The sequence below is a fragment of the Cladophialophora yegresii genome (assembly GCF_000585515.1).
Source record: "Cladophialophora yegresii CBS 114405 chromosome Unknown aczIN-supercont1.2, whole genome shotgun sequence".
Lineage (NCBI taxonomy): Eukaryota > Fungi > Ascomycota > Eurotiomycetes > Chaetothyriales > Herpotrichiellaceae > Cladophialophora > Cladophialophora yegresii.
This window is the reverse complement of record NW_006913046.1, coordinates 3,400,625-3,423,226: the sequence shown is the minus strand read 5'-3', so window position 1 is coordinate 3,423,226 and position 22,602 is coordinate 3,400,625. Positions and strand designations below refer to the sequence as shown.

Below are 22,602 nucleotides of genomic sequence, written 5' to 3'. Positions count from 1 at the left end.
GAAAAGCCAGCTAGTCCGGCGGCACTCAACATTTGTCTCCACGTCCTGCAACCGAAGGAAAGCAAGGTTGTACATGACATGGGCATCATGGTGGATCATATTGACATGACAAGGTGGAATTTTGTGCTTTTCGCTACGATCCGGTGCTCATAACCTGCGCCAATGAAACTCTGTCAGTTTCCATGGCTGCACCTCATGTTTCGCGTCAATGCACCAATATTGTTCCAACAGCGGGTACGACCGTACTTTGGCAGGCAGGGACGTTCTTTTGGGATTTAGAAGTCGCTCACGTCCTACCTGCAGGAGCACAGGTCAGAAAAGGCCGGAGAAGAGAAAGAAGATCAGGCTTACTTCGGCGGGTTCTTCACAAAGCTGATGCCGGCCTCAATGTTCGTCTTGAGACCCTTGATGGCTTCATCTAGGAGCTTCTTCTCATAGTCATTGGCCTTCTCCAGGACATTGATGGCCTTCTCGGCACCAGCGGGCTGGACAAGGGTTAGCGAGAAGCCTCCTTTTGACGGGACAGAAATTACCTACTCCAAGCTCCACAGGGACAGAGAAGTAGTCGCAGCCGGTTGCCTCAGCGATAGCAGCACCCCCTTCCACGCCGGGCAGATACACGAAAGTCGGCTCCACGATGCCCTTCTCACCCTTGGCGGCCTTGATGAGGGACTCGGCAAACCGGAAACCAGCGTAAGCCATGGACAAAGTGGCCGAGCCGGCACCATCCTTGGCCTTTACCACCTCGTCACCACCGAATTGGACACGGTTTACCAGAGCATCCAATTTGTCTGACGGAATGTCCACGGACGGTTTGGATTGGCTGAAGAGTGGGACAATGGTACTGCCAGAGTGGCCACCAACGACTGGGATGGCCAGTTTACGAGGGTCTTTTTCGCCGATGATGTCTCCCACGAAAGTCTGGGCTCGGACGACATCAAGGGTGGTGACACCGAACAGTTTCTTCGGGTTGAATACGTTGGCTGCCTTTAGGACTTCAGCAGCGATGGGCACAGTGGAGTTGACTGGGTTGGAGATGACACAGATGTATGCGTCGGGGCAGTATTTGGCAGCCGCCTCAACAAGCCCCTTGACAATACCGGCATTGGTCTTGAACAAGTCGTCGCGGGTCATTCCGGGCTTCCCTAACAGCAAGCATCAGTCACAGGAAGTGTCAATGTGAACCGAGTAGACATACGAGGAACACCGGCGGGAATGATGACAATGTCTGCACCCGTCAAAGCCTTTTTCTTTGCTTCTTCTGTCTCTGGCTTCTCGCCCTTGAAGTCACCTGAGGCTGCGACATAGCCGCCAATGGTCTGCAGCAATTAGAATTATGTCATGCCCAGATTCGGTCGAGAGGGAGGACGTACAGCGACTGAGGAGATGTGTGACAGATCGGCAGCAACACCAGGGGTGTTGACCACATCGAAGAGTGCGAGGTCATCAACGAGGGGTGAGATCTTGCAGAGGAGAGACAACGGCTTGTCGACCAGTCAGTTCATGCTCATTGCGCCGCGACAACGACGGCAGCAAGAATCCATACCTGGCCAATGCCACCTGCAGCACCGAGAACAACAGCTTTGACCATGTTGATAGTTTAGTGAGGGGTAATTGAACGGTCACAGTGGTTAGGGTGGTTGTTCGAAATAGGACAAACTTGCTAGTCACCTGTAGCAAAGCTTGAGAAATTTTCAACAAGAGGGTGTAGAAGAAATCACCTAGCCTGGAGGGAGAAGAAAAGTATTGTCGCAACAAATGTTTGTGAAGAGAAGAGTTCAAGAAAGGTGAGAGCGGTCTGACTTTCTTGTGAGTGACGGAGCGCGGGACACTGAAAACGAGGGGAAGCCGTTCTTGCCCGCCAAGGCTTGTCCAATCGCGTGTTGCAAGAGCGGCAGGACCCTGCTATCTCTCCGCAGTCGAGTCCGCTGCTCCGTTGATCAAGTGGTACTGGCGCATGTGCCATTTGCTCTTGCCCGAGGACCAACGAAGCAGCGCGATGACGCTGCTTTCATACGCACGAAAATTGCTCGGATCAGGCTGAAGCTCATTCTGGTTGCGGGTATTATTGACTACACCAGTGTGTACTTCGTGATTGTTCTGCCTCATCATGACCTTATCTTCCTCGGATGCCAACCCAGCAACTCCAGCTCATTTCCGTGCGAGAGGGCCCATTCCGCGACCCGATGCGTCAACCCTCTCCCCAGGCTCATTGCCGGAATACGGACCAAGTGTCTCGGTTGCTTGCTTCTGTCGCACATCGGAGAGTGGCCTCCCCAACCATCGATCTTTGATTCAAGGCTTCCTGCACGCATATCACCATTCGCCCCTTTTACTCTATGCGGCTACCGTCTTCCTGCCCTGTAGTCCGCGAGGCTTCTTCTCTGGAGTGTCCTTCTTCGAGCGTTGAGAGTCCTTGATGGCGCTGGCTCGGGCCACGGCGTAACTGTTCAAGTCACCACGGTACGAGTTCTTGCCAACCGCATCTGCCACGTTCTTGTAGACCCTATAATTGCCAATCAGCGCCTCATTTCTACCTCCCATGTCTGTAATGAATGCACTCACTTTCGGTTTGACGTGCCCTTGCCATAGGTATGAGTGTTGTGGTGCGAAGCAGGCTGGTGCGTCTTGCCCGGCTTCTTCGTTTTCAATGTGACGGCTCCGCTCTCGCCGGGCTGGATTGAAACGGCTTTGTCATTGACGAAGCCGGCGTGTGTTCTCGAGTGCTTGTTGGTAAGATTGAAGGGGTCTCGGGAGAATTGGAAGCCGCCGTGTTGTTTGCTCTTGACGAGGTATGCATTGTTGTTTCCTGCAGCCGATCAGTCTCGCTCGAAATCGCGCTTCGAGTTGTACAACGTACGAACGACCTCCCAAATGAGGTCGGCGGAGATGTTTGGGCGTTCAGACATGGTGGCGGCGGTCGAACTGGTCTGAAGTAGTCAAAGATCACAATGTTCTTCAGACTCTCGAACTTTGGGCGATTTTTGTCTGGACTCTGTGCGCCTGGAGATGATTGGTCCAAGGTCAATGCGGCTTGGCAATCTACTACGGTACGGTAATTGAGCCTCGAGATGCCGTCCGTCGTCGCCGACCACGTGCCGACATATTCCGCGGCAGGCTGACGACAACTCCAAGCCTCAAGCAAGGCCCTCGGATCACCACTGAGCAACTCTACCCAGCAGCCTTCAGAGGTGCCTGACTGCATGTCACTCTTGACATCGCGCAAAGCGCACCATGTGCACGCATTTACGATAATCTGGACTAGGCTGCACAACTACGGATTGCCATCTATCTGCACGCAATAGCCGACTATCACGTATCGAATCCGACGTTGAGCGAACACAAGCCGGAGTCATGGCATACATCCTATACACTGTCCTTCTATTCTCTCTCTTGGCTGCAACAGGTGAGTCGACTGAATGACTGACGCCAATCGCTGGGTGACAAGTCTGATCTCGGCACTTAGTCCTCTACTTCACCCGTTCTCGATGGACACCCTACCTCCCCGACCGCGTACAGGATGTTCTGTATCGCCTGCATCCGAGTAATTTCACGTACAGCCAGCTACCCTCCTCGTTCATGGGCGACGTCGAAGGCGGCTTCACGTCTGCAGACTTCGATCTGTCCTCGAACGTCATGGAAGGCGATTCCCGAGGGGGTTTGGACCAGACAGCCAAGCGGGAGATCCAGCGACTCATGAAGATGCGAGGCATCAATTTCGACGAGGCGCGTCGTGTGTACATGGAACAGCGCTTTAAGAAGAATGGGATTGGAGCCGACGGGATACCTAAAGACCCTAAGTTTGTATCGTTCTCTTGAGGCCGTACAGGGAGGCGGTTTTGGATCTTGGAAGTGAGCGCCGTTTATGCTCGAATGGTACACGGAAGGAACCTGCTGGGACGGTATATTTTGAATGCCTACACTTTTTGCGACGTTGGGAGTCATGAGTGCTTTCCAGCTTTGCTTTGCGCAATGCTGTGTACGGGTTCCAAAACAACATGCTCTGCGGCAGCAGGGTAAGCTGCGGTTTTCGTGTCATCACAAACCTCACCTGGCAATTGACAAGCCGTCTCGACGACCTTCACATTCATTCGCTCACATTTCCAGATACCTAAAAGCCACTCGTGCAACAGATCCCTACCCGCGTCTTTACGGAAAGCACTAAAAAGTAATCAACCTCTTACTTGCTTAGACTACCTTGGGTGTTTGCCATCATGCCCATTCAGCAGAGCAATTACAGTATACAATCTCTCACAGCGCCACCTGGGATTGTGTCCTGTAATGGCAGTCGATCTGTTGGTAGTCGCCACTCTTAATGCAGTGTCTCCCTGTCATCTTGCAGCATAATATCAAGCGGGTCGAGCAGACGTTGTGTTCTCGGGGGAACCGTGACCAAGCCTGCCCTCAGTAGAAGTGAGGCTGTTCGATTCCGAGGGGCTCCTTGGTCGGCGTGTTTTGTATCTGGTGAATTGTTGAAGGAGGCTGGGACTTGCTCGGCGGCATTGGGTTGCCTGGTGGGGCAATGAGAGCTGATGTGGTCAACGACAGTTAGCCCGATTTAGCGGATTGCAGAGCTATTGTGGAGTACATCAGAGAAGACTGCGAGTTGGGTCATTCCATCAAAAGAGTGTTTGCGACCAGTTATCGACTTAGAACGCCCTGACAGTAACGGTAGAGTTTCGATAAGTGGTTCTTGACAACGTCCTCTTATCGTGGCCAAAGATGTTGCTGACTGCTTAGTTCGAGGCTCGTGGGAGCATCACTCGTCTATGATTAAGTCTGTCTATGTACACTGCTTCCCAGGAACGACTGGGATCAGTTTGCTGATCTGCCGCATTCCAAAGGAGAGCGACTTTTGATACCCGAAAGTGCGACGCTGGAATAACCGACTTGCTCGACCTGCCGTCTCGTTCGCCGATCGAGGATATCGGAGGCATTTGTCCAGCTTGAAGAGGATAAACGACGGCTGACGAGAACAGGGATGCCATGATCCGATATGTTCTATCTTGGCCGCAAACCCCCTTTATTGGTCTTTCTTCAAGTAACCCCTGTCATCGTCACCTTCGACTTCTTTGACGATTGACTCCATCTCCTTAGCTTGTCGGTCGAATTCGGCCTTACTTATTTTCGTCTCCCTCCGGAACAGTTCGTCGTTCGGTTTGCGATAGCTGCCTCCAAGACGATCCCATAAAGTCGTGAACTGGCCGTAGTTATAATTGCTGAAGTGCTATTAGCAAGTATTCGTCGCACAAGTGGTGGGGAAAACTTACAAGTACAAATGGTGCATCGTGTGACATGCGGCGCCATTGATGATCGGACTGTTGGCATAGTACTCACCATCGTGGATGAATATGGTCCAGACATTGATGAAGGCGAAGAGTGCAATGTACGCAAACTTCTGGAGAGGGAAGAGGAAAGGGAAGATGTGGTATGGCGTCGACTGTGCGAAGCCATCAAGTGGGTGAAAGGCATGCGATGCGAATGGCGTCGGCACAATCCATTTGTGGTGCGGCTTGTGAAGAGTCTTGTAAATCAACGGGTGATGGAGCCCACGATGGATCCAGTAGATACAGAGATCGGTAAAGAGGACGAAGAAGGGGAACTGAAGGACGTTGTACCATGCGAATGGGGCTTCGGAGGAGAGATCATAAAGTTTCGAGTAACCGCGCACTTCAAGGAGCATACACAGCGCAGTCAGAAGAGACATGAGTGGCATCGACCGATTCGCTTGGGCGATCTCCATGCGGACTTGGTTTTTCAGGTATTTCGGATGCTGGGCGGCTGTCTTGTCGAAAATGAAGACATAGGACAAAGTTGCGCAGAGGAAGTAAAGGACCAGCCCGAAGAACCTTTCCACACGTTAGTCATTTGGGCATTCGCAGATGCAAACAGCTGCAGCTCACCAAACTATGGCAAACAAGCTGACGCCCTGTCTGTATATGTTGTCGCGGGGCAGTGAGCTCTTGTAGGCCCATTCTGTCGGATCTAGGCTAAACAGTCGTGAAGCAGGCTCGTAAATGTATTTGTACTGCGGTGCTGGCGTGGCACCCTCTCGGATACTTGAGAATGTCGAGGTCGCGACATCATGGATTTTCTGCAAAGCATACTGTGACGTGCTAGCTGGGAACAACGTGGCGTAGACACGGTCGAGGAATAATGTGTCGACAACTTCGAGTATGATATCCATTGTGAATATACGCGGTCGATCGGCGCCGCGTCGCCCCTGTCGGGTGGCTTTGAGTTTGCTGAGTCAGTTGGGCGAGTGCGCCTAGGTCGTGAGGGGCTCTGGAAGTCTCGCTCAAACTCGGTTGGTGAAATGGATGGTCCGATGAGGGCTGGTGAGAATAATGGAATGAGGTTTCTGAAAGAAAGAAAAGCACCGTTAATGAGCACTGAGAGTGGCGTGAATTGGTTCGTGGTGATCCGAGAAGCCGATAGCGGGCAACGAAATTGTTTGTTGAAAGGTGGAGAGCGTGGGCTCCAACAAGCTTCACAATTGGCCCTGCATGGGCGGTGAGTTGAGCTTCAGGGGTCTCCCACACAAACGCCTTTAAACTCCGACGCAGGCGTCGAGTCACCAAGGGGTTCGACCGGTAGAGATAAGATAAGATTAATTCGTGGTTCCCATGTGACTGACACCCACAGCTTCACTTTCCTGTCGTTGCCGTCATTGGATTTCATCATTTCGGCGGCACCTTCGTGAGCGCATTTCCAGCCCCGATTTCTGTCCAAAAACACTCTCCCAGCACTATCGCGCAAGTGCCGGCATGCCATTCTAGTCTCAATCGTCTCTCACCGATCCGGCCTGCGCCTCGAAATGATCTTTGACCTCGGCGCAACCACTTACAGTCGTTTCTCCGTCCCTTGACCGTGACCTCAATTGAGTACCGACTCATCACTAGCTCATGACATCCACCCACAAGAATGGTCTCTCGCCTGCTTCGGTTGAGACCATTGCTGGCTTATCAGCTGGTTTGATCTCGACCATCATCGTTCATCCGCTGGACATCATAAAGACAAGGTTGCAGGGTAGGTGCAATGTATGAATCAGGACGAGCCTGCCTACTCACTTCCTCTGTAGTTGACACGTCTTCTCACCCTCTGCTCAACTCCTCCCGAGCTGTCCTTCGCGATATCCTCCGTAATGAAGGCCCTACTCGGTTTGCCGCGCTGTACCGTGGCTTGACCCCGAATCTCCTAGGCAATTCCGCCGGCTGGGCTCTTTATTTCCTTTGGTATCGAGAAGCTCAAGATGTCATTCGCAACCTACGAGGCTACAACCTCGGGACGCAACTTACGTCAGTCGACTATCTGGCAGCCTCGTCCGCCTCCGGGATACTCTCTGCCGTTCTCACAAACCCCATCTGGGTAGTCAAGACACGAATGCTTTCCACCTCGGCCACTCAGACCGGTGCATACCCAGGCATGATATTTGGACTGCGAGCAATATACAAGACAGAAGGTATTCGTGGTTTCTTCCATGGTCTCACTCCGACGCTGTTCGGTGTTAGCCACGGTGCTTTGTATTTTGTCGCTTATGAGAGGCTCAAAGAATGGCGCAAGGTCTCTAAGAAAGACCAGACACTTACAAACCTCGACACCATCGTGGCATCCTCACTCTCAAAGACCTTTGCAGGCACATTAACCTATCCACACCAGTTGGTGAGAGCTCGTCTGCAGACATATGATCCGGGTGCCACCAAGCGCGTAAAGGGACCCGGGCTCGTCCCTCTCATCCAGCAGATTTGGCGCAACGAGGGAGTCATTGGTTTCTACAAAGGGCTTTTCCCCAATCTCCTGCGCGTCGTTCCGAGCACCTGTGTGACCTTTCTGGTATACGAAAACACGCGGTGGGCGTTGCCGAGAATGTTTGGGAATGCCGACGACGATCCTTCTAATCGCACGACGGTGGCGCGGAAAGGGGAGAGGGCTCTTTAGCGTGGGAAGCGAGCGATAAGATTACTGGGATGTGTCCGAAACTGTTCGACGCCAGGCCTTCGTGCATGAAATAGGCTCTCCCATATCCCACGCTCTCATGCAGTCAGTCACGGGACGTGTGGTTTGTCCAGGATTGGAAAGGACGTTGCTGCAAGGACAGTCAGAAGCCTGGCTTGGCAAGCCTTGTCACTACTATGTACGTGCCCTGAAACCCCATTGCCCAGTCCAGGCAACGGCTTGGTCGATCAAAGAGCATCAAGTGGGCCCAACGGTGGCCGGGAGAGCTGTTAAATCAATGACGGCGGCCTCCGAAGCATGGTGACGACGACAATATGTCAACGCACTGCTATCAACGTCTCAGGCTCTCAACTCCTGGATCGTCGAGGAAGGAGCAAAGGCAACGGGACTGACGCGAGGCGCATAGCTAATGTCGTTCTTGCAGGGATCGCCGGCAGCGAGTCCACTCGCGCAAACGTAGACGAATCTCCACTCGATACGAAAGATTGTGTCCTCAACCGCAGCAACTCTTTTTGCGTTGCTGTGAAGCATGCATGCCACGCACCCCGTTCGGGCAGGCCGCATCCCAGTAAGACTGATCACGCCCAGAGGTGGATAAGATTGCCGGCTGTAACCACGGCCGGGACGGGGACGGCTGAAGGCAAGTTCGGGTTGTATCAGTCATGGGGGGGGTCCCCGGGTCTCTATCATCCCGGGATAGCGCAGTACAGGATATGGTTCTAACCCTACATCATTTCTCACCCACGCAATCCATCAACAACCCTGTCATTGAGCAAACAAACGCGGCAAGTCAGCCAACTGCTCCGTCCGACTTGAACGGCGTCGTAATATATGGAGACGTTACTCCGATCCGTACGGAGTACTGGGGGCCTTCTACTAAACCAGGCTGTGAAACGGTAGCAAAGATCAATCCAACCCCAAGAATCAAAGGCGCCTCAGTACGAGTAAGGCGATTTCATCGGTCGAACCCTTCCATTCCCATCTCCAATCATCCTCGAACATCCTCAACTACCCACTCGCAGTATCGCTGAACGCCTGCTCCTGTTCGAGATTGTCATTGGTGGGCTTGCCCTTGCATGTGGCGGTCAGACTGAGTTTCTTAGTGTCCTTCTAGCGCTGTTCTAGCGGCCGTAGAGAAAATTCTTCTAGCGTCCTTCTAGCGCCGCTTCTAGCGACCTCGCTCCCGATGAGAGCCAATGGCCTGTGGCTAGTGACTACACACTACCTGGCTCCTTGATATCGAGAGCAGCTCTGCCAACTCTGACACCAGTCGACGCTGCGATCGATCGATCCTTGGAATCCCGTGGTGTCAGTTGGTACGGAGTATCAATACCTCAATGCTGCTAGTCGACTCAGACGTGGACGTTCCCCGCTTCCGAATCCATACGGCTACTCTTTCAGACCATTTCCCCCACCACAGCCCTGCGGATGCTTCTTCCCACACCATCCTCTATCGAGACGACTGAGTGCATGATCTCTGCACGAGGTACTCCATCTTGCCTTGCTCGAAGCTGCGAATTGGCAACGACATCATGCTAGTCGGGTTGTTGCCTCTTACTTGCGACAGCGGTGGGCGTACGTAATGACACCGGAACATGCCAGCTCGATATGCTGCAATTTCTCAGACCAACATCTCCTGCATAGTGTGTCTCGGTTCGCCGCCACCCCAAGCCCACATAATGTCTTCGGTCGCTACGGCGCCTCAAGTATCCCTGCTGGTTCCCTATCGTTCGCGTTGCTAAACCAACAGCGAGCAGACTGGCAATCCATGACTAATTGCTGAGTGGGCTTGTGACTAAACTGCAGCCTTGTCATGCTAACACGCACCCCACGACGAGGCATCAGTTACTCAGGTTCTGAACCAAAGACCGATTGGTACGCGATATTCTGATTCCAGCTACCAGATAGCGGGTAACACGACGCCTACTTCAGACTGCAATTTTTAGGCCCTTTTGGACCTCCACGCCATCAGTTCCACTGACCGGTCAAACAGCCTGACCCTGTTCACGCACTCGAAGGTGCAGGATCGGCTTCAGGATCAGGCAGCCCGACTGTCAGTGTCACTATATCACTCTTGCAGCATGGTGCAGTACAGCACAGCACAGCACAGCACGGGTAACCTCGCCTAGCCAGTCGTTCCCCCTCAACAGCTCAGGCCGGGCGAGCGAGCGACAAAAGTCCAAGCTTGTGCAACGTCCCTTCATGGAGTTGGAACGTGGGACAGACTTGGCCTGCGTGCCTGCTTGTGACAGGGACACCCACATTAAGCATGTCTTGCCGGGAGTGGCTCATTCTCGTTGACCGACGTGATGATTGGGGGAATAGCGCGGTCTTTTCCCATCGTCATACAGCACATACAGTAATTCGACGGACGACAACCATACATTGTGTCCGTCGCCATGTACGCCACACTTGGGCAAACCAAACAATGGCAATAATAGCAACAGAGATGAGGGCAATTGATCGCATCAGCCTTGCCTGCCGTCGGCAGGAATACGGATCGAACTTGGACTATCAAGGCAGAGTATATGACTCCGCCAATCGAGCTCTACAGTATACAACTCGCACATGGTTAGATAGTAGAGTGGTACCTCAGGTCATCACTCATCAGTGCCCGTGACGTACGCTACTGCGGCATTGATCACTCGTAGATGCGATACAGTGATACACCCACCTACAGTGATCATTGATCAAATTCACACGCATTCATCTAGCACAGTAAGTATACTGTACATCGACACTCGTACGTACACTGCAAAGTACTCGGATCAATCCGCTTGCGTCGTCGGCTTCGTGTGCCTTGCCTTGCTTTGCCTCGCCCCCACGAGCCACAACTCAATGACGCATCGAAAAAGAGGGAATATACATAAGCCATCATTGTCCCGGCGCACACTCGCCACCTGCCACCCGCCACCTGCCACCGCCCGTCCGCCATCTTTCTTACAATGGATGCCCCCAGTCCGAGGGGCCGGTGGACGGTCACGGCCCACATGCTGAATGTACGCCAGGTCCTGTGTATGCGTACTCGTACTGCATGCAACGGTAATTTCGGGCGTACTTCAAGTCAAAACAGGCCAGGTCAAGACCGGTCAAGTCCAATCCAAGTTGTCTCGTCGGGTAGGGCCCGGTCGTCACTGTAGGTCCGTTGCCCCCATAAGGTCTTTCGAGCGTTGGGCTTCTGCTTCCGCATCTAGATCTCTGCTTCCTTGAGCGTCTCTTTGAGGCTGGGGCGAGGAGGGAACCCGAAGCATAGGGCGCGTGGAGAGTGGAAGATGCAGGAGACACAGAGGAGAATACCTGAGACATGGGGCGTGTGCAGCATGGAAAAGGTTGACGAGGACGTGGATTGACTGCGCTGGACTGATTATCCCCTGTCGTGCTGTGAACTCACTCTGCTTGTACACGAGAGACTCCTCAATGGTTCTGCCGACTGGCGATCAAAGTAAACGTGAGGAACAATGATACAAAGAAGAGCGAGAACGAGGGTGACAGAAACGGGGAAATGAGCATACTATATTTTCTTTTCTCGCAACAATTTGTGATCTCCTGAGTCGTGCCTCCTTTGATCCTTCCCTCGTTGTTTCATTTCTTCATAAGCTCGTAAACTGTTGTGGGATATCTTGGTAATGACAGGCCGCTCCATAGCAAGACAAGACAAGACCAGACAAGACTCTTGGAAACGCTTGTGGTAAGCACGCTATAAAACGGACGAAAACTCAAAGAGCGCAATGCACGCAAATCGACAAAACAAAGTGGTATATATCAATACACTTCCTACCGTGGCTTGTTGTGTTGCCGTGGACGTCAATTTGTGCCATTGCTCCTGCGCCTGGTTTCCTCCCCGGTCGTTTCCTGACGGTAGTCATACATCCTCCTCAGCTCGGCGAGGCCTCTAGAACTCCCGCTGAAATCGAAAAGTGGAAAGATTGGAACGTATTGGGGAGAACGGCCAGTCTGTTGGCAGGTAGGATAAGCGTCGATGCTTTGCAAGGGTGGACTTGTCGTGCCGACGGGCAGACGCCACCCTCGATTGACGGTAAATTGTGCTTTGAGATCGGTAGGGACTGTGGAAGACTCGTGCGAATGAGGCTCGCTGAGATCGCGTCCCCTGCTCGTTGCCCTGCATTGAAACCAGAAAATCCTGAAGCATGGCCGGCTCGACGGATCTTCGGGAGATAATTCAGGCTTCGCTCCAGCAATTACAAGTACTTTTGCCGAAGTCTTGGGCGAGTAGTTCAAGGTTGATCTGGGGTGACGATCACCTCAACTTTTCGACCTTTGCCCCGCCCTTTAATGCCCTTGTTGCTATGCTTGTAGAGATCCTGGAAGTAGGCCCGGAGCTCAGCTTCTTCAGGCAGCCCCTCATCCTGTGCAAACTGCACCGAGAGCCTCGCCAAGGTCTCCTTATGGAACTTGTTCATATGTGCTTTGAGATTGCCTAGCTGAGTGAAAATCTTGCCACCCTGACCGTTGTCCAGAGCCCGGCAGCCATCGAGCTTGCATTCGTATTTGCGCTCTCGAGTGCCTGGGTCGGATAAAGATCTCTTGCGATTAGGGCGTTGGCCGATATGTCGTCGTTCGTGAGTCCGAAGGTTGCCTAGCTGTGAAAATGCTTGCCTGCAGGAGGGCACTGAACATGTGTATGGCTTCTCTCCCGTGTGGGAACGGAGATGGATCTTGAGGTGGGTGGGCTGGGAAAAGGACTTGAAACACTCGGGATACGGGCAAAGGTGCTTCTTGGATCTGCTAACGGATAGGTTTGCTGCCGGTGGTAGATGCATCTGGGGCGGCTGTAGGTTCCTCATGAGCGAGTCGACTTCGGACGCGGCTTCAGGGGCGGGCGATTGCTGGGGAAGGACGGGAGGCGTGGGGTGGCTCGAGGACATGATGGAGTCAAGCCGAGTCTGCTCTGAGAAATCAGACGACAGATAGCTCGATGGGGCTTCGGAATAGATCGAAAGGACATCGTCAAAGTTGCCTCTGTCCTCTCCTGCCCAGCTGACGGGAGTGGCAGGGGCTGGACCGGGGTTGTAGTAGTCCATAGGAGAATAATCATACTCGGACAGACTCGTGAGGGTGTGGGCACGGTGGAGGATGGTCGGGGTAGGGACGGACGTGCTGAAGGCATCATACCCGTATATGTCGTTGGGAGGCACGTTCTGGAGGTAGAAGTCTTGGGGGAAAGTTTGACCTTGAGAGGTCGCTGGAGACTTGGAAGGAGCTGGCATGGAGGTAGGTACCATCCACTGCCTCAGTTGATGCATATGCCACTCGATCTGATGTGCCGTTGGGTTGGAGGCCATGTTGATTACTGGGTCCGACCTCAGCTGAGCGCACAGCAGGATCGCCTTAGCTCTTTCAATATCCCAAACAGTCAAAGGTGCGATGGATAGCTCTTCCAAAGGCGTAGAAATGTGGCTCAGGTGCGACGTTTGAGACGGATCGAAGGTATGAAGCAACACTTTAAACAGAAGCCTAACGAGACAACTACATGACCAACGACGACTGAGGATCCAACAAGACAGGGCAGATACGGTAGCCCGCTGTGTGGGGGTTTCGACTCGCGAGTGGCTGAGATGGTTGGAGAACTCGCCGAGGATTGCTAGGACAGATTAATGATGGGACGCGAAGCAGCGCTTGAGAAAGTGATAGGCCTAGGCCTTGGAGAGGTGTTTAGTCCAGAGTAGTCTACAACTGGAACGACAGTGTGCAGTCGGGATGATGGGATGAATCTCAGTATTATACCTTCTCGCTTGAGGATGCTCCATGGTCTCGATACAGCTAGTGAGCGGGCATGGGTATAGCCAGACGGGGTCAAGCTACTAGCAGGCTGTTCAGGGATCATGACGCAGGCTGAAGAGATTGCAGCCTCCATCGCAACGGATATGGCGTACCTTCAAGGCTAGGGTATCGAAAGATGCAGCCTTGCCTCATAGACGTGTCTTGGACGGCGCAAAGCCTCGAAGCGCCTGGGGTTTCCGTATGGGGAATTCCAGATGACAAGGTGAAAATTTTTCGAGATCCGAACCCTCTCACTGGATGGTGGGGGCAGAAGCGTCCGGCTTCAGGGCCAGTCAGACACCCTCCGGTGAACGGAGTTTCGGTCACAGCAGATGCAAGGTAGCCGTGAGAGATGCATGAGGAGGGATGAGTAAAGAAACTTAGCCTCAGAAGGGTGTTCAGGACAGAGCGTGGAGTGGTGTGTGTCGTGACCATCACAGTGGGTCGGGATGAGCATGACAGCCAGGGTGGACGGGTAGCCCGCAGCGACCGCACGAATTAGATCGCAGCTAAAGGCGTCAAGAAACAGGAGAGGAATCTTTGATAAAGAGAAGATTTGGGGGCACCGGTTGCTACCTCGAGCAGTTCTTCCGTGGTGATGCACTCGGATGATAACGTAAGTGGAGCTTGGAACGGTTTGCGCATTGGCCGGTCGAAAGCCGGGGGCTGTCCGAGCCATGCCTGGTTAGGAGAGTCCTTGCCTTAAGGCTCGTGGCGTCGACAGGGGGAGGGGTGGGCTAAGCGAGTTTTCCTGCTGATGTGTGGTCGGTCCACCGTCGTCTAATGGCTCGATCCTGGGATCATGCATCTGCGCGCATTTGTTCCCTCCGCGTCTTCTAGAAGATCAGCTAGGCGCTGACCTAGCTGACCGTGTGGTTGTGCCTCACATGCTTGGGAGCCGTGGGAGACTTGGGAGAAATAGGAAGTGAGAACACGAGACTAGGCGGGGCCGGTCAGGAACAAGATTCGTGCCGTCGCTGTCCAGCAAGGGGAGCGCTGCCCATCCAGGTACCAAGCTGCTATCTTGCAGGAACTGCAGATGTATGGTTGAATCGTTTGGCGCCGTCTGCAGCCTTGACACAATCCTGGACCAAGGAGAAAATTTTCACCCACAGCAGGTAGGGCACTGCTCTGAGCTGGAATTGACCATGGGGAATAGCACGGACGGCTCTTCAGGATCCACCCGGTCAGGGTACACTCATCCATGGCTGGCACATGACGAGAAGAGCAAGAAATACGGTGCAGAAGCGTAGCCCACGCGAGGCCTTCGCAGTCGGCAAGCCATCCCACGCTGTCTCCTCGGATCGCCAGGGCCAGGCTACCGCGAGACCAATAACGTAGAAGACCTCACCAGACCAAACAACGGCGTTACGCAAATGGTTCAGTGAAGGATACAACTCATACTGGGCCTGATAAAGACGGTGGTGACATGCTACTCACAAGCCTTAAGCTGGTGTCAGGCTGCTCTGGCTCTGAGCGGGCTGCTAGTTGGTCCTTCAGGCCTCCGATGGTTGGGGTCCAACTCGAACAATTACCAAGGTGAGGGACAGATGAGAAATACACCATTCGGAGTTTGTCTTCCTTCAGGATGCCACCGAGGTCACTTCTGTAGGGTCGGCGGCCCGGTGCTCAACAAGCCGTGGGATGTACTGTGTGGCTGTGTCTTCTGCTTCTGATCGCGTTATCGCTTTGCTGTGCAAGGGAAGACGAAGTGAGGGGAAACAGGCCATTCGCATCGCCACGATCGATGGCGGCCCACGGCTGCGCCCGTGTTCGGGCACCTCCGACACTTCTGGAAGAGGCACAAGTGAGGGCAGGACAAGGACAACATGAGGGCGAGTTGAGGATAAGGTGAGGAGTGTCTCTGATGAGGCCACTGTGTACAGCTCGTTACTTCGACTGTACTTGGACATGAAGTAGGTATTGAATAACTGTCGCATTCCGTCTTTGTAGATCAATCCCTTTCAGGCTCTTTGCCCATTCGTGCCCCCGCCATATCCATGTGACACGCTACCGAAGATCATCTGGAGGGTTCAATGATCGCGAACCTGGTGGCTGTGACGATTAAGTCGCAGTCCGTCCTGATCATCGTGCTTGATGATATTTGACTGGCTCATCGACTCACCTGTCAAGTCAATTGACGGTGGCACTATGGCAAAGCGGATAGCAATGCTTCGCTTTTGGGACCGACGGTAACGAGCGTATGCCTCCGACCCAATTTCTGTATATAGCCGCATCATATCCCTATGCAACGTCGAAGCGAAGCAAGCAGAAGGGCTGGAACATGCCCCAGAACCAAAACTGTTGTTGACAACCATTCCAATCACAGCCCAAATCGCCTGTTCCTCCTGGATGACCTCGAACCATGCAGGGCACCACAACGACCGATCCAGATATGCACCGACGCAAAGATGCCGCACTCCTGGCAGCCCTCCAATCCTAAACTTGATACTTGTGTGATTCCAATATGTCGTCCAGCCGCTGCAGCCTCATATTCCACTGTCACTGCCTCTCCGGCATGCAGAGCAGGAGGAATTATTGCCAACTAACCTGCATATTCGATCTATTTTTCTTAAGGCACGCCGTTTGGCCCGATGCTGGAGGAGGGCCTTTGCCGCGGCACGGCGACATTCACCCGACGATGCGGTTCCTAAAGGCCTTGGTGCACGGCCCTATAGGTGGTATACTGCCAGATCCGAGCCTTCATGTCTCCCGAGCCCGTGGCGAACAGGTGTCCTGTGGGGCACGGAGCGACCGAGATGACCGAGTTCTTGTGTCCTTGAAGCATCATCTGAGCGTTACCGGTCTGGGGGTCCCAGAACTGGACTCCACGATCCTTGGAGCCAGACATGACCCATTCGCCGCCAGGAGTGAGGCAGACGGAGAGAACGTAGTCCTAGAAGCATTTTGGTTAGATCATTGCGAGAACGAATATGTAGAGTCGTGATGAACGGGCTTACCTTGTGTCCCTCAAATGTGCGAATGCATTTGCCGTCTTTCGTGGCAGATGCTGGGATGAGACCTCTCTGCGGCGTCAGCTCCCACATCTTGATCGTCTTATCCAAACTGCCGCTGACTAGCTCCCGCCCGCTAGGAGAGAATGCCACAGAGTAGACGCTGTCTTTGTGGCCCTGTGGCCCTTCGAGCCGCTCAATCAAGTATCCGCTGGAGCAGTCCCAAACTCGGACACTCTTATCCAAGGAACCGGCGGCGACGAAGCGGCCGTCAGGGGACATGGCCACAGTAGTCACGCCGTCTTCTATCGAGAGTACCATGACCTGCTGGTTCGACTCGATGTCCCAAAGGCGCACTGTCTTGTCGCCAGAGCCTGACGCAATCAAGCGTCCGGTTCGCGAGAAATCCAACGAGTATATGTCTTGTTCATGACCGTCGAACGTGGTGCGAATGCGCTTGCTCGCGATATCCCACACACGAATTCGCTTGTCTTCCGCGCCAGTGGCCAACAGCTTGCCATCCGGGGAAAAGCAGACGGATCGAATATACAAATCTCCATCCTTGTCTTGCACGGTTTCATCGAGCAGTTCACAGACCTTTGCGCCATCACGAGCATCAAAGATTTGAGCGCTACGATTGCAACCAGTAGCAATGTACTTGCCATCGTTGGAGAAGCGGACACAGCACACGACTGAGGAATGTTGTAGGTTGTGCAACAGTTGGATATCCAGAGAACGAGGCACATTGGGGTTGAAGACGGCATGCCATTCGCCATCAGCCGACATGCGCTTCAGGTGATCTGGCAGGTCGTCTGGGTTGAGGTCGGCGAGAACATTGCCCACGTTGGGATACTGACTCTGATTTGGCATTTGATGGCGCGGCGCGTGTTGCATTTCACTCCCTGGCGGAGTAGGGCGTGGAATCTGGGGCGACGCACGTGGATCATTCTGATATGGCATTGGTTGCGGTTGGTTGGGATGTTGTTGGGGTGTAGCAGGTCCTGGCCCAGGCCCAGGACCGCCTCGCGTGCCCATTGATCGGTTCTTTCCCAGACCTGGTGAATTGGTGGGAGGCTGTGACTGCGGCCCATAACCGTTCAATGGAGGTCCCTGTTGATAGCCGGGAAAGGAATTTGGTGGCTGTGGTGGGCCTTGCGGCTGTCCGGCTGGGGGAGGCTGCTGCAAAGGATGCTGTTGTGGAGGAGGCTGGTCTGGCTGAGGAGGTAGCCCTGGACCACCTTGGCCTTGGTTCGCCATGATGCCGCTGAACAAACCTCCCTGACCGTGTCCAAGAGCTGGAGGAGGCTGGGCAGGACCACTATGCTGAGGCGGGCCACCGAGATGGGATTGCACTTGAGGGCCTCCGCGCATCTCCAGTTCGTGTCGCAGCATGCGGATCTCAGCCTCGTACTCCTGCTTCATCTTGAGCTGGTTCTGCTCCAACTGGTAGACCTTGTTGCGGATGAGCTCCATCTCTTGGATCTGCTGTGCGACCTGGCTTTCGACCTGTTCTGAAGCGCGGCTCTGGTTGTCGAATTCGGCTCGAAGGGACTCCATAATCTCGTTTAGGCGGTGGTTTGGCTGACCAGGAGGTGCGGGCCCCAAGTTGGGGTTGCCGCGATGTTGGGTAGCATTGAACATGATGAGAGTGATGCTCAATAAGACAAGGACGACGTGACAAGGCTGTGCAGTGGTTGACGGACGCGCGCTGCACAGCTGGTGGGTGAGAAAGTGGATGAGAGAGCAAAGAGAGTTGGATGCTGAGGCAGGCGCAGGTACCTGTTCTTCGCGTGAATGAGTCCGCAAAGTCGCGCTAGTGGTAGGGGTGAAAAATTGCGGATAAGCTGCTCAGCTCACGCACATGGGCACCCAGGCACAGACAGCAGCGAGGTCGAACAATGATGAGCGCCAGCTGATGTGGGTGATGGAACGGCCTCAGCAGAAGAATACCTCTGTATCAGGCACAGTCCTAGGGAAAGGGAGAGTACCAAGATAAGGAAGAAAAGTCCTCCGTAATGTGTTGACAGGCGATGAGGTTACGGGTGTAAAGCTGAGCGGAAGGAGCAGAATCATGCGGGCGTGAAAGGGGGGGCATCACCCGGCGACCAGGTGGGATAGGCGTGGATAGGGCGGCCCTGACGGTTGGAGCTTTCCAGGCTTCGTATCGCTCCGCCAGCCGCGGAGCCATGATGCGCAAGCCCCGGATGGCAGATGCAGATAGATCACGGCACGCACTCCAGCCGAGCAGCCAAAACTACATAAGCGGGAGCATGGGGCACCAAGAAAGCTTGCGCTAAGCGGCAAGGGGAATTCATTCACGCACGCCCACAAGCTCCACTTCTGCACGATTGGCGGGTGACTTTCCCCATGCCTGGCTGCTCTGTACCTGTAATCACTGCCATGGCGGTTGACAGCTGGCCTCTGCGCATGGTCGACGCCAACCCACCAATACATGACTGCCTCGACGAAGCGATCCGCCTTTAGCGGCGCAATACATGCGCCTGGCAACAGATTGTGGCATTTTAGAATTCAAAGCAAATTGCTTAGTGTGGAAAACGCAGACTGCGAGGTGACTGTTGTGGACAGCCTTGGGAGTATCATTTTCTCGTTCCGATGAACCCTCAGCCTGCCGGTTAGGATGACGTGATCTTTGTGTCGGACCTTCAATGGCATCTTCGGAGAGAGACGGTGATGTAGCGAAATCACTGCTTTCAGATGAGAAGCCACGCAGAAACGGGAAGCAGGAGAAACTCTGACCGGTCATGCAGGAGCGGATTGTCTCATTCACGAGCGCCGTGCCAGGTACGAATAGTTCCATCCATCGAGGCGGCATTTGCTTGCAGGGAACGGACACCCGGTGGTGAGTGGTTCACATGACCGTTGGTGGTTGACTTGAATCCTTGTTACACCGAACCTGTCACATTATTTTCTGGGTTGTAGAGGAGAGTATGCGATATATGCGCCAAAACTCTGCAGCAATGTTGTACAAATTGTTGGCGGGTGTACTGCTGGCGCTGGAGGAAGACTGAACTCATTTCGTACATGCTTCCGCAAGTCATCCTCTCAGAGCCCAATGCCATCGGCGGGAAGCCATCCCTGCTTTCTCTCCAGCAACGTCGCTCCTTCGCTCCACTGAGCTAGGCGTGTCACCGTCTTTTTTTCCCCTGTTCCACATGCATTTTGTGTTTTGTCCCCGGCCTGGTACGTGAAGTAAAAACTCTATTGTACAAGAGGTGCTCGCGGATCTAATTTGCAAAGGGCGATATTAAGCTGGCATCAACGTCAGTTGTTGGATTAAGTTCAGCTGGATATAGAACAGTACCTGATGAGTGCGGGCTTTGGTTCGCTTCTCGTGTATCCTGTGCATGTAAGCTTATGCAACCCAACAATGGCGGCACGGCGCATACCCAGGTATAGTATCAACGGGAGATAGCCATAGTGAACCACTTCGCGGGTGATGTCGAGAATCTTCCCGATGCGCTCCTAAAGAAATGTCAACAGATGCTCATGGATGGAACTCCTCAAGCGTACCTTGGTCTCCTCTGAAAACTGAATCATCATCTTGTAAGGAAGACTGTAGCTTGCTGTAAGTGGATGTCTTCGAAGCTGTGGTCGTGGATCGCCCTGCTTAGTTGTACAGGATCAGATGCGGTTATGCGGACGAAATGAAGCTGCGGAACAAATTCGTGATGATCACGGGGACACGTGACCCAGCACGGCCATGTTAGTCCGTAAAGAGGAAAGCGCCAGCCTCATCCGCCACAGCCTCGAAAGGCTTCGTTCCTTCTCGCCTTTCTTCTCTTGCTTCTATGCTCGATCTTGACATTTACCACTCACTCTCTGTGCCCCCATACCTGCGCCCACGCTACTACACTAGTGTTCGACTCCACCGTGAGGAGCTGTCGACATCATGTCCGGTGCAAGGCATTGGGAACAGGACAAGGACTCGACCATCTACATTGGCAACCTCGACGAACGTGTTACAGATGCTCTAGTCTGGGAACTCTTTTTGCAAGCTGGGCGCATTGCTAATGTCCACTTGCCCAAGGACAGAGTCACCCAATCGCATCAAGGCTATGGCTTTGTGGAATTTAACTCAGAAGAAGATGCAGAGTACGCCGCACGAATCATGAATCAAGTGAGACTGTACGGCAAACCTATCCGAGTCAACAAAGCAAGTGCCGACAAACAAAAGTCGGTCGAAGTCGGTGCAGAGTTGTTTGTTGGCAACTTGGATTCTATGGTCGACGAGAGAATGCTGTACGACACCTTTGGCCGATTTGGCACTCTGGTAGCTGCCCCGAAGGTATGTTGTTTCCCCTTCTGTCTTCTCTGAACTGTGCTAACATGATTCAGATCGCTCGTGATGAGAACAACCTATCCAAAGGCTATGGTTTTGTCTCATTTGCCAACTTCGAGTCTTCAGACGATGCTATTGCCAACATGAACGGCCAATACCTCATGAACAAGGAGGTTTCTGTGCAGTACGCCTACAAGAAGGATGGCAAGGGCGAACGACACGGGGACCAGGCCGAGAGGATGCTTGCTGCTCAGGCAAAGGCTCATGGCGTTCAACCGACTCCTGCTACAATTCCTATGGGTGGACCAGTCTTTGGTGGCATGCCTCAAACTCCTGTACCTCCTGCTGGTTTCGGTCCCCCGAATGGAAACTATCAAGCCGTGCCTCCTCCCGCGCAAGCACGGCCACCCCCTCCACCTAGCGCACCACTAGCAGCTCCACCAAGTGGCCTTCCGGCCAGACCACCTCCAAGCCAGGCTGGTTATGGCGGACCGCAAGGCTTCATGCCACCAGGATTCAATCAAGTACCTGCCGGTTTTCCACAACCAAATGTTTTGCCAGCTGGGTTTGCTCCTCCTCCAGGATTCGGTGGTCCACAGGCTGGTACCATCCCGTCGGCGCCGGTCGTGCCCCCTGGCGGGTTCTCTGGGTACGGTATTCGTAAATAGTCATCAACCTAGATGGAACTGTCTACGGAGAATCATCTTGGAAGCCGACTGCGAGCCAAGCGGCCATGGAAGGGGGTTTTCAGCAGACAGCTGTAATAAAACTCACAGTTCTACCTCTACGGTCTCCCGATCAACCGTGCCTTGGTCACCAAAGACCAGCGGAACGAGTCTAGGCTTCTCAGTCGCCATCCTTGTCTTCTCCCTCAAAATATCAGTATCCAATGCCGGCATCTGCTCAAAGAGCCGACCAAGAAGATGGACGAGTGTTCAGGAAGATGTGAGCCTCACAGTCCAGTGGATACCCTACCCTGCAATATCGGCGGCCACTCAGAGGACGCCATCAGGTGCACTTCTACGCGAAGGAAGCACTTCAGGAGCTGGCCCGGGGACGTGAGCACAAGGACAAGGGCAAGGGGGAGGACGCGGTGCGCCGAGAGGATGGCGATAACAAAGGTATACAGCACAGCTCGCGCAGAAGCCAGGATGGCAGAGAAGAAGGAACTGAAGAACGTTGGCAGCCGTTCTAAGAATCCTGAGGGAGAAACAGTACCACCATGCGGTGTCCCGACCAGCCACATTTGCCGGGTACGACTCAGCTCTACGAATCCCAGACGCAAAGCGAACCGCTCTCAGACCGTCCCAGCCATTCCTAAAGATGCCTCCAAACCTCTGCGCAGAAGAAAAGTCGCTGATCGTCCAGTAAGGGTGCTACTGTATCGCTCAAGCTGCAGACCTCGCCAACGGCGTGCTAGTAGCGTATGGGCGATGCCACAGCAAGAGATGAGTTGGGCGGCCAGTACTGTCTTTCGGTCTCGGTCGAGGGATGAGGAACCCTTTATATGTACTGTATCATCAGAGCGTTCCCTGCCACGATACCACGCCCATCCACTGCAGTTTGGAGGTCAAACTGGCTATCATTCCCGCCGGTTGTGCACGATCGCTG

The 22,602-nt window shown here is 53.7% G+C and overlaps 9 protein-coding genes across 9 annotated transcripts; 3 read left to right on the top strand and 6 right to left on the bottom strand.

The window, feature by feature from the left end:
• Positions 1 to 347: 347 nt before the first annotated feature.
• On the bottom strand, positions 348 to 1,591 carry A1O7_03157 (malate dehydrogenase, NAD-dependent; the record flags this gene model as incomplete). Its single annotated transcript, XM_007757183.1, has 5 exons — positions 348 to 485; positions 538 to 1,145; positions 1,199 to 1,291; positions 1,370 to 1,484; positions 1,547 to 1,591. The coding sequence occupies 5 exons, from the start codon at positions 1,589 to 1,591 to the stop codon at positions 348 to 350; spliced, it is 999 nt and encodes a 332-aa protein (XP_007755373.1).
• Positions 1,592 to 2,337: 746 nt separating this feature from the next.
• Positions 2,338 to 2,909, bottom strand: A1O7_03156 (ribosomal protein L28e; the record flags this gene model as incomplete). The annotated part of the gene is made up of 3 exons (XM_007757182.1): positions 2,338 to 2,506; positions 2,566 to 2,809; positions 2,861 to 2,909. The coding sequence occupies 3 exons, from the start codon at positions 2,907 to 2,909 to the stop codon at positions 2,338 to 2,340; spliced, it is 462 nt and encodes a 153-aa protein (XP_007755372.1).
• Positions 2,910 to 3,354: 445 nt separating this feature from the next.
• On the top strand, positions 3,355 to 3,819 carry A1O7_03155 (uncharacterized protein; the record flags this gene model as incomplete). Its single annotated transcript, XM_007757181.1, has 2 exons — positions 3,355 to 3,406; positions 3,467 to 3,819. 2 exons carry the CDS (start codon positions 3,355 to 3,357, stop codon positions 3,817 to 3,819), a joined length of 405 nt encoding a protein of 134 aa, XP_007755371.1.
• A 1,204-nt stretch (positions 3,820 to 5,023) lies between these two features.
• Positions 5,024 to 6,187, bottom strand: A1O7_03154 (uncharacterized protein; the record flags this gene model as incomplete). The annotated part of the gene is made up of 3 exons (XM_007757180.1): positions 5,024 to 5,219; positions 5,271 to 5,849; positions 5,904 to 6,187. 3 exons carry the CDS (start codon positions 6,185 to 6,187, stop codon positions 5,024 to 5,026), a joined length of 1,059 nt encoding a protein of 352 aa, XP_007755370.1.
• Positions 6,188 to 6,905: 718 nt separating this feature from the next.
• A1O7_03153 (uncharacterized protein) lies at positions 6,906 to 7,938 on the top strand (the record flags this gene model as incomplete). Its single annotated transcript, XM_007757179.1, has 2 exons — positions 6,906 to 7,029; positions 7,082 to 7,938. 2 exons carry the CDS (start codon positions 6,906 to 6,908, stop codon positions 7,936 to 7,938), a joined length of 981 nt encoding a protein of 326 aa, XP_007755369.1.
• Positions 7,939 to 12,191: 4,253 nt separating this feature from the next.
• A1O7_03152 (uncharacterized protein) lies at positions 12,192 to 13,259 on the bottom strand (the record flags this gene model as incomplete). The annotated part of the gene is made up of 1 exon (XM_007757178.1): positions 12,192 to 13,259. One exon carries the CDS (start codon positions 13,257 to 13,259, stop codon positions 12,192 to 12,194), a length of 1,068 nt encoding a protein of 355 aa, XP_007755368.1.
• Positions 13,260 to 16,387: 3,128 nt separating this feature from the next.
• On the bottom strand, positions 16,388 to 18,332 carry A1O7_03151 (glucose repression regulatory protein TUP1; the record flags this gene model as incomplete). The annotated part of the gene is made up of 2 exons (XM_007757177.1): positions 16,388 to 16,633; positions 16,698 to 18,332. 2 exons carry the CDS (start codon positions 18,330 to 18,332, stop codon positions 16,388 to 16,390), a joined length of 1,881 nt encoding a protein of 626 aa, XP_007755367.1.
• A 1,659-nt stretch (positions 18,333 to 19,991) lies between these two features.
• Positions 19,992 to 20,249, bottom strand: A1O7_03150 (uncharacterized protein; the record flags this gene model as incomplete). The annotated part of the gene is made up of 3 exons (XM_007757176.1): positions 19,992 to 20,050; positions 20,099 to 20,174; positions 20,223 to 20,249. The coding sequence occupies 3 exons, from the start codon at positions 20,247 to 20,249 to the stop codon at positions 19,992 to 19,994; spliced, it is 162 nt and encodes a 53-aa protein (XP_007755366.1).
• Positions 20,250 to 20,601: 352 nt separating this feature from the next.
• Positions 20,602 to 21,659, top strand: A1O7_03149 (uncharacterized protein; the record flags this gene model as incomplete). The annotated part of the gene is made up of 2 exons (XM_007757175.1): positions 20,602 to 20,997; positions 21,048 to 21,659. 2 exons carry the CDS (start codon positions 20,602 to 20,604, stop codon positions 21,657 to 21,659), a joined length of 1,008 nt encoding a protein of 335 aa, XP_007755365.1.
• Between the last annotated feature and the right edge of the window lie 943 nt (positions 21,660 to 22,602).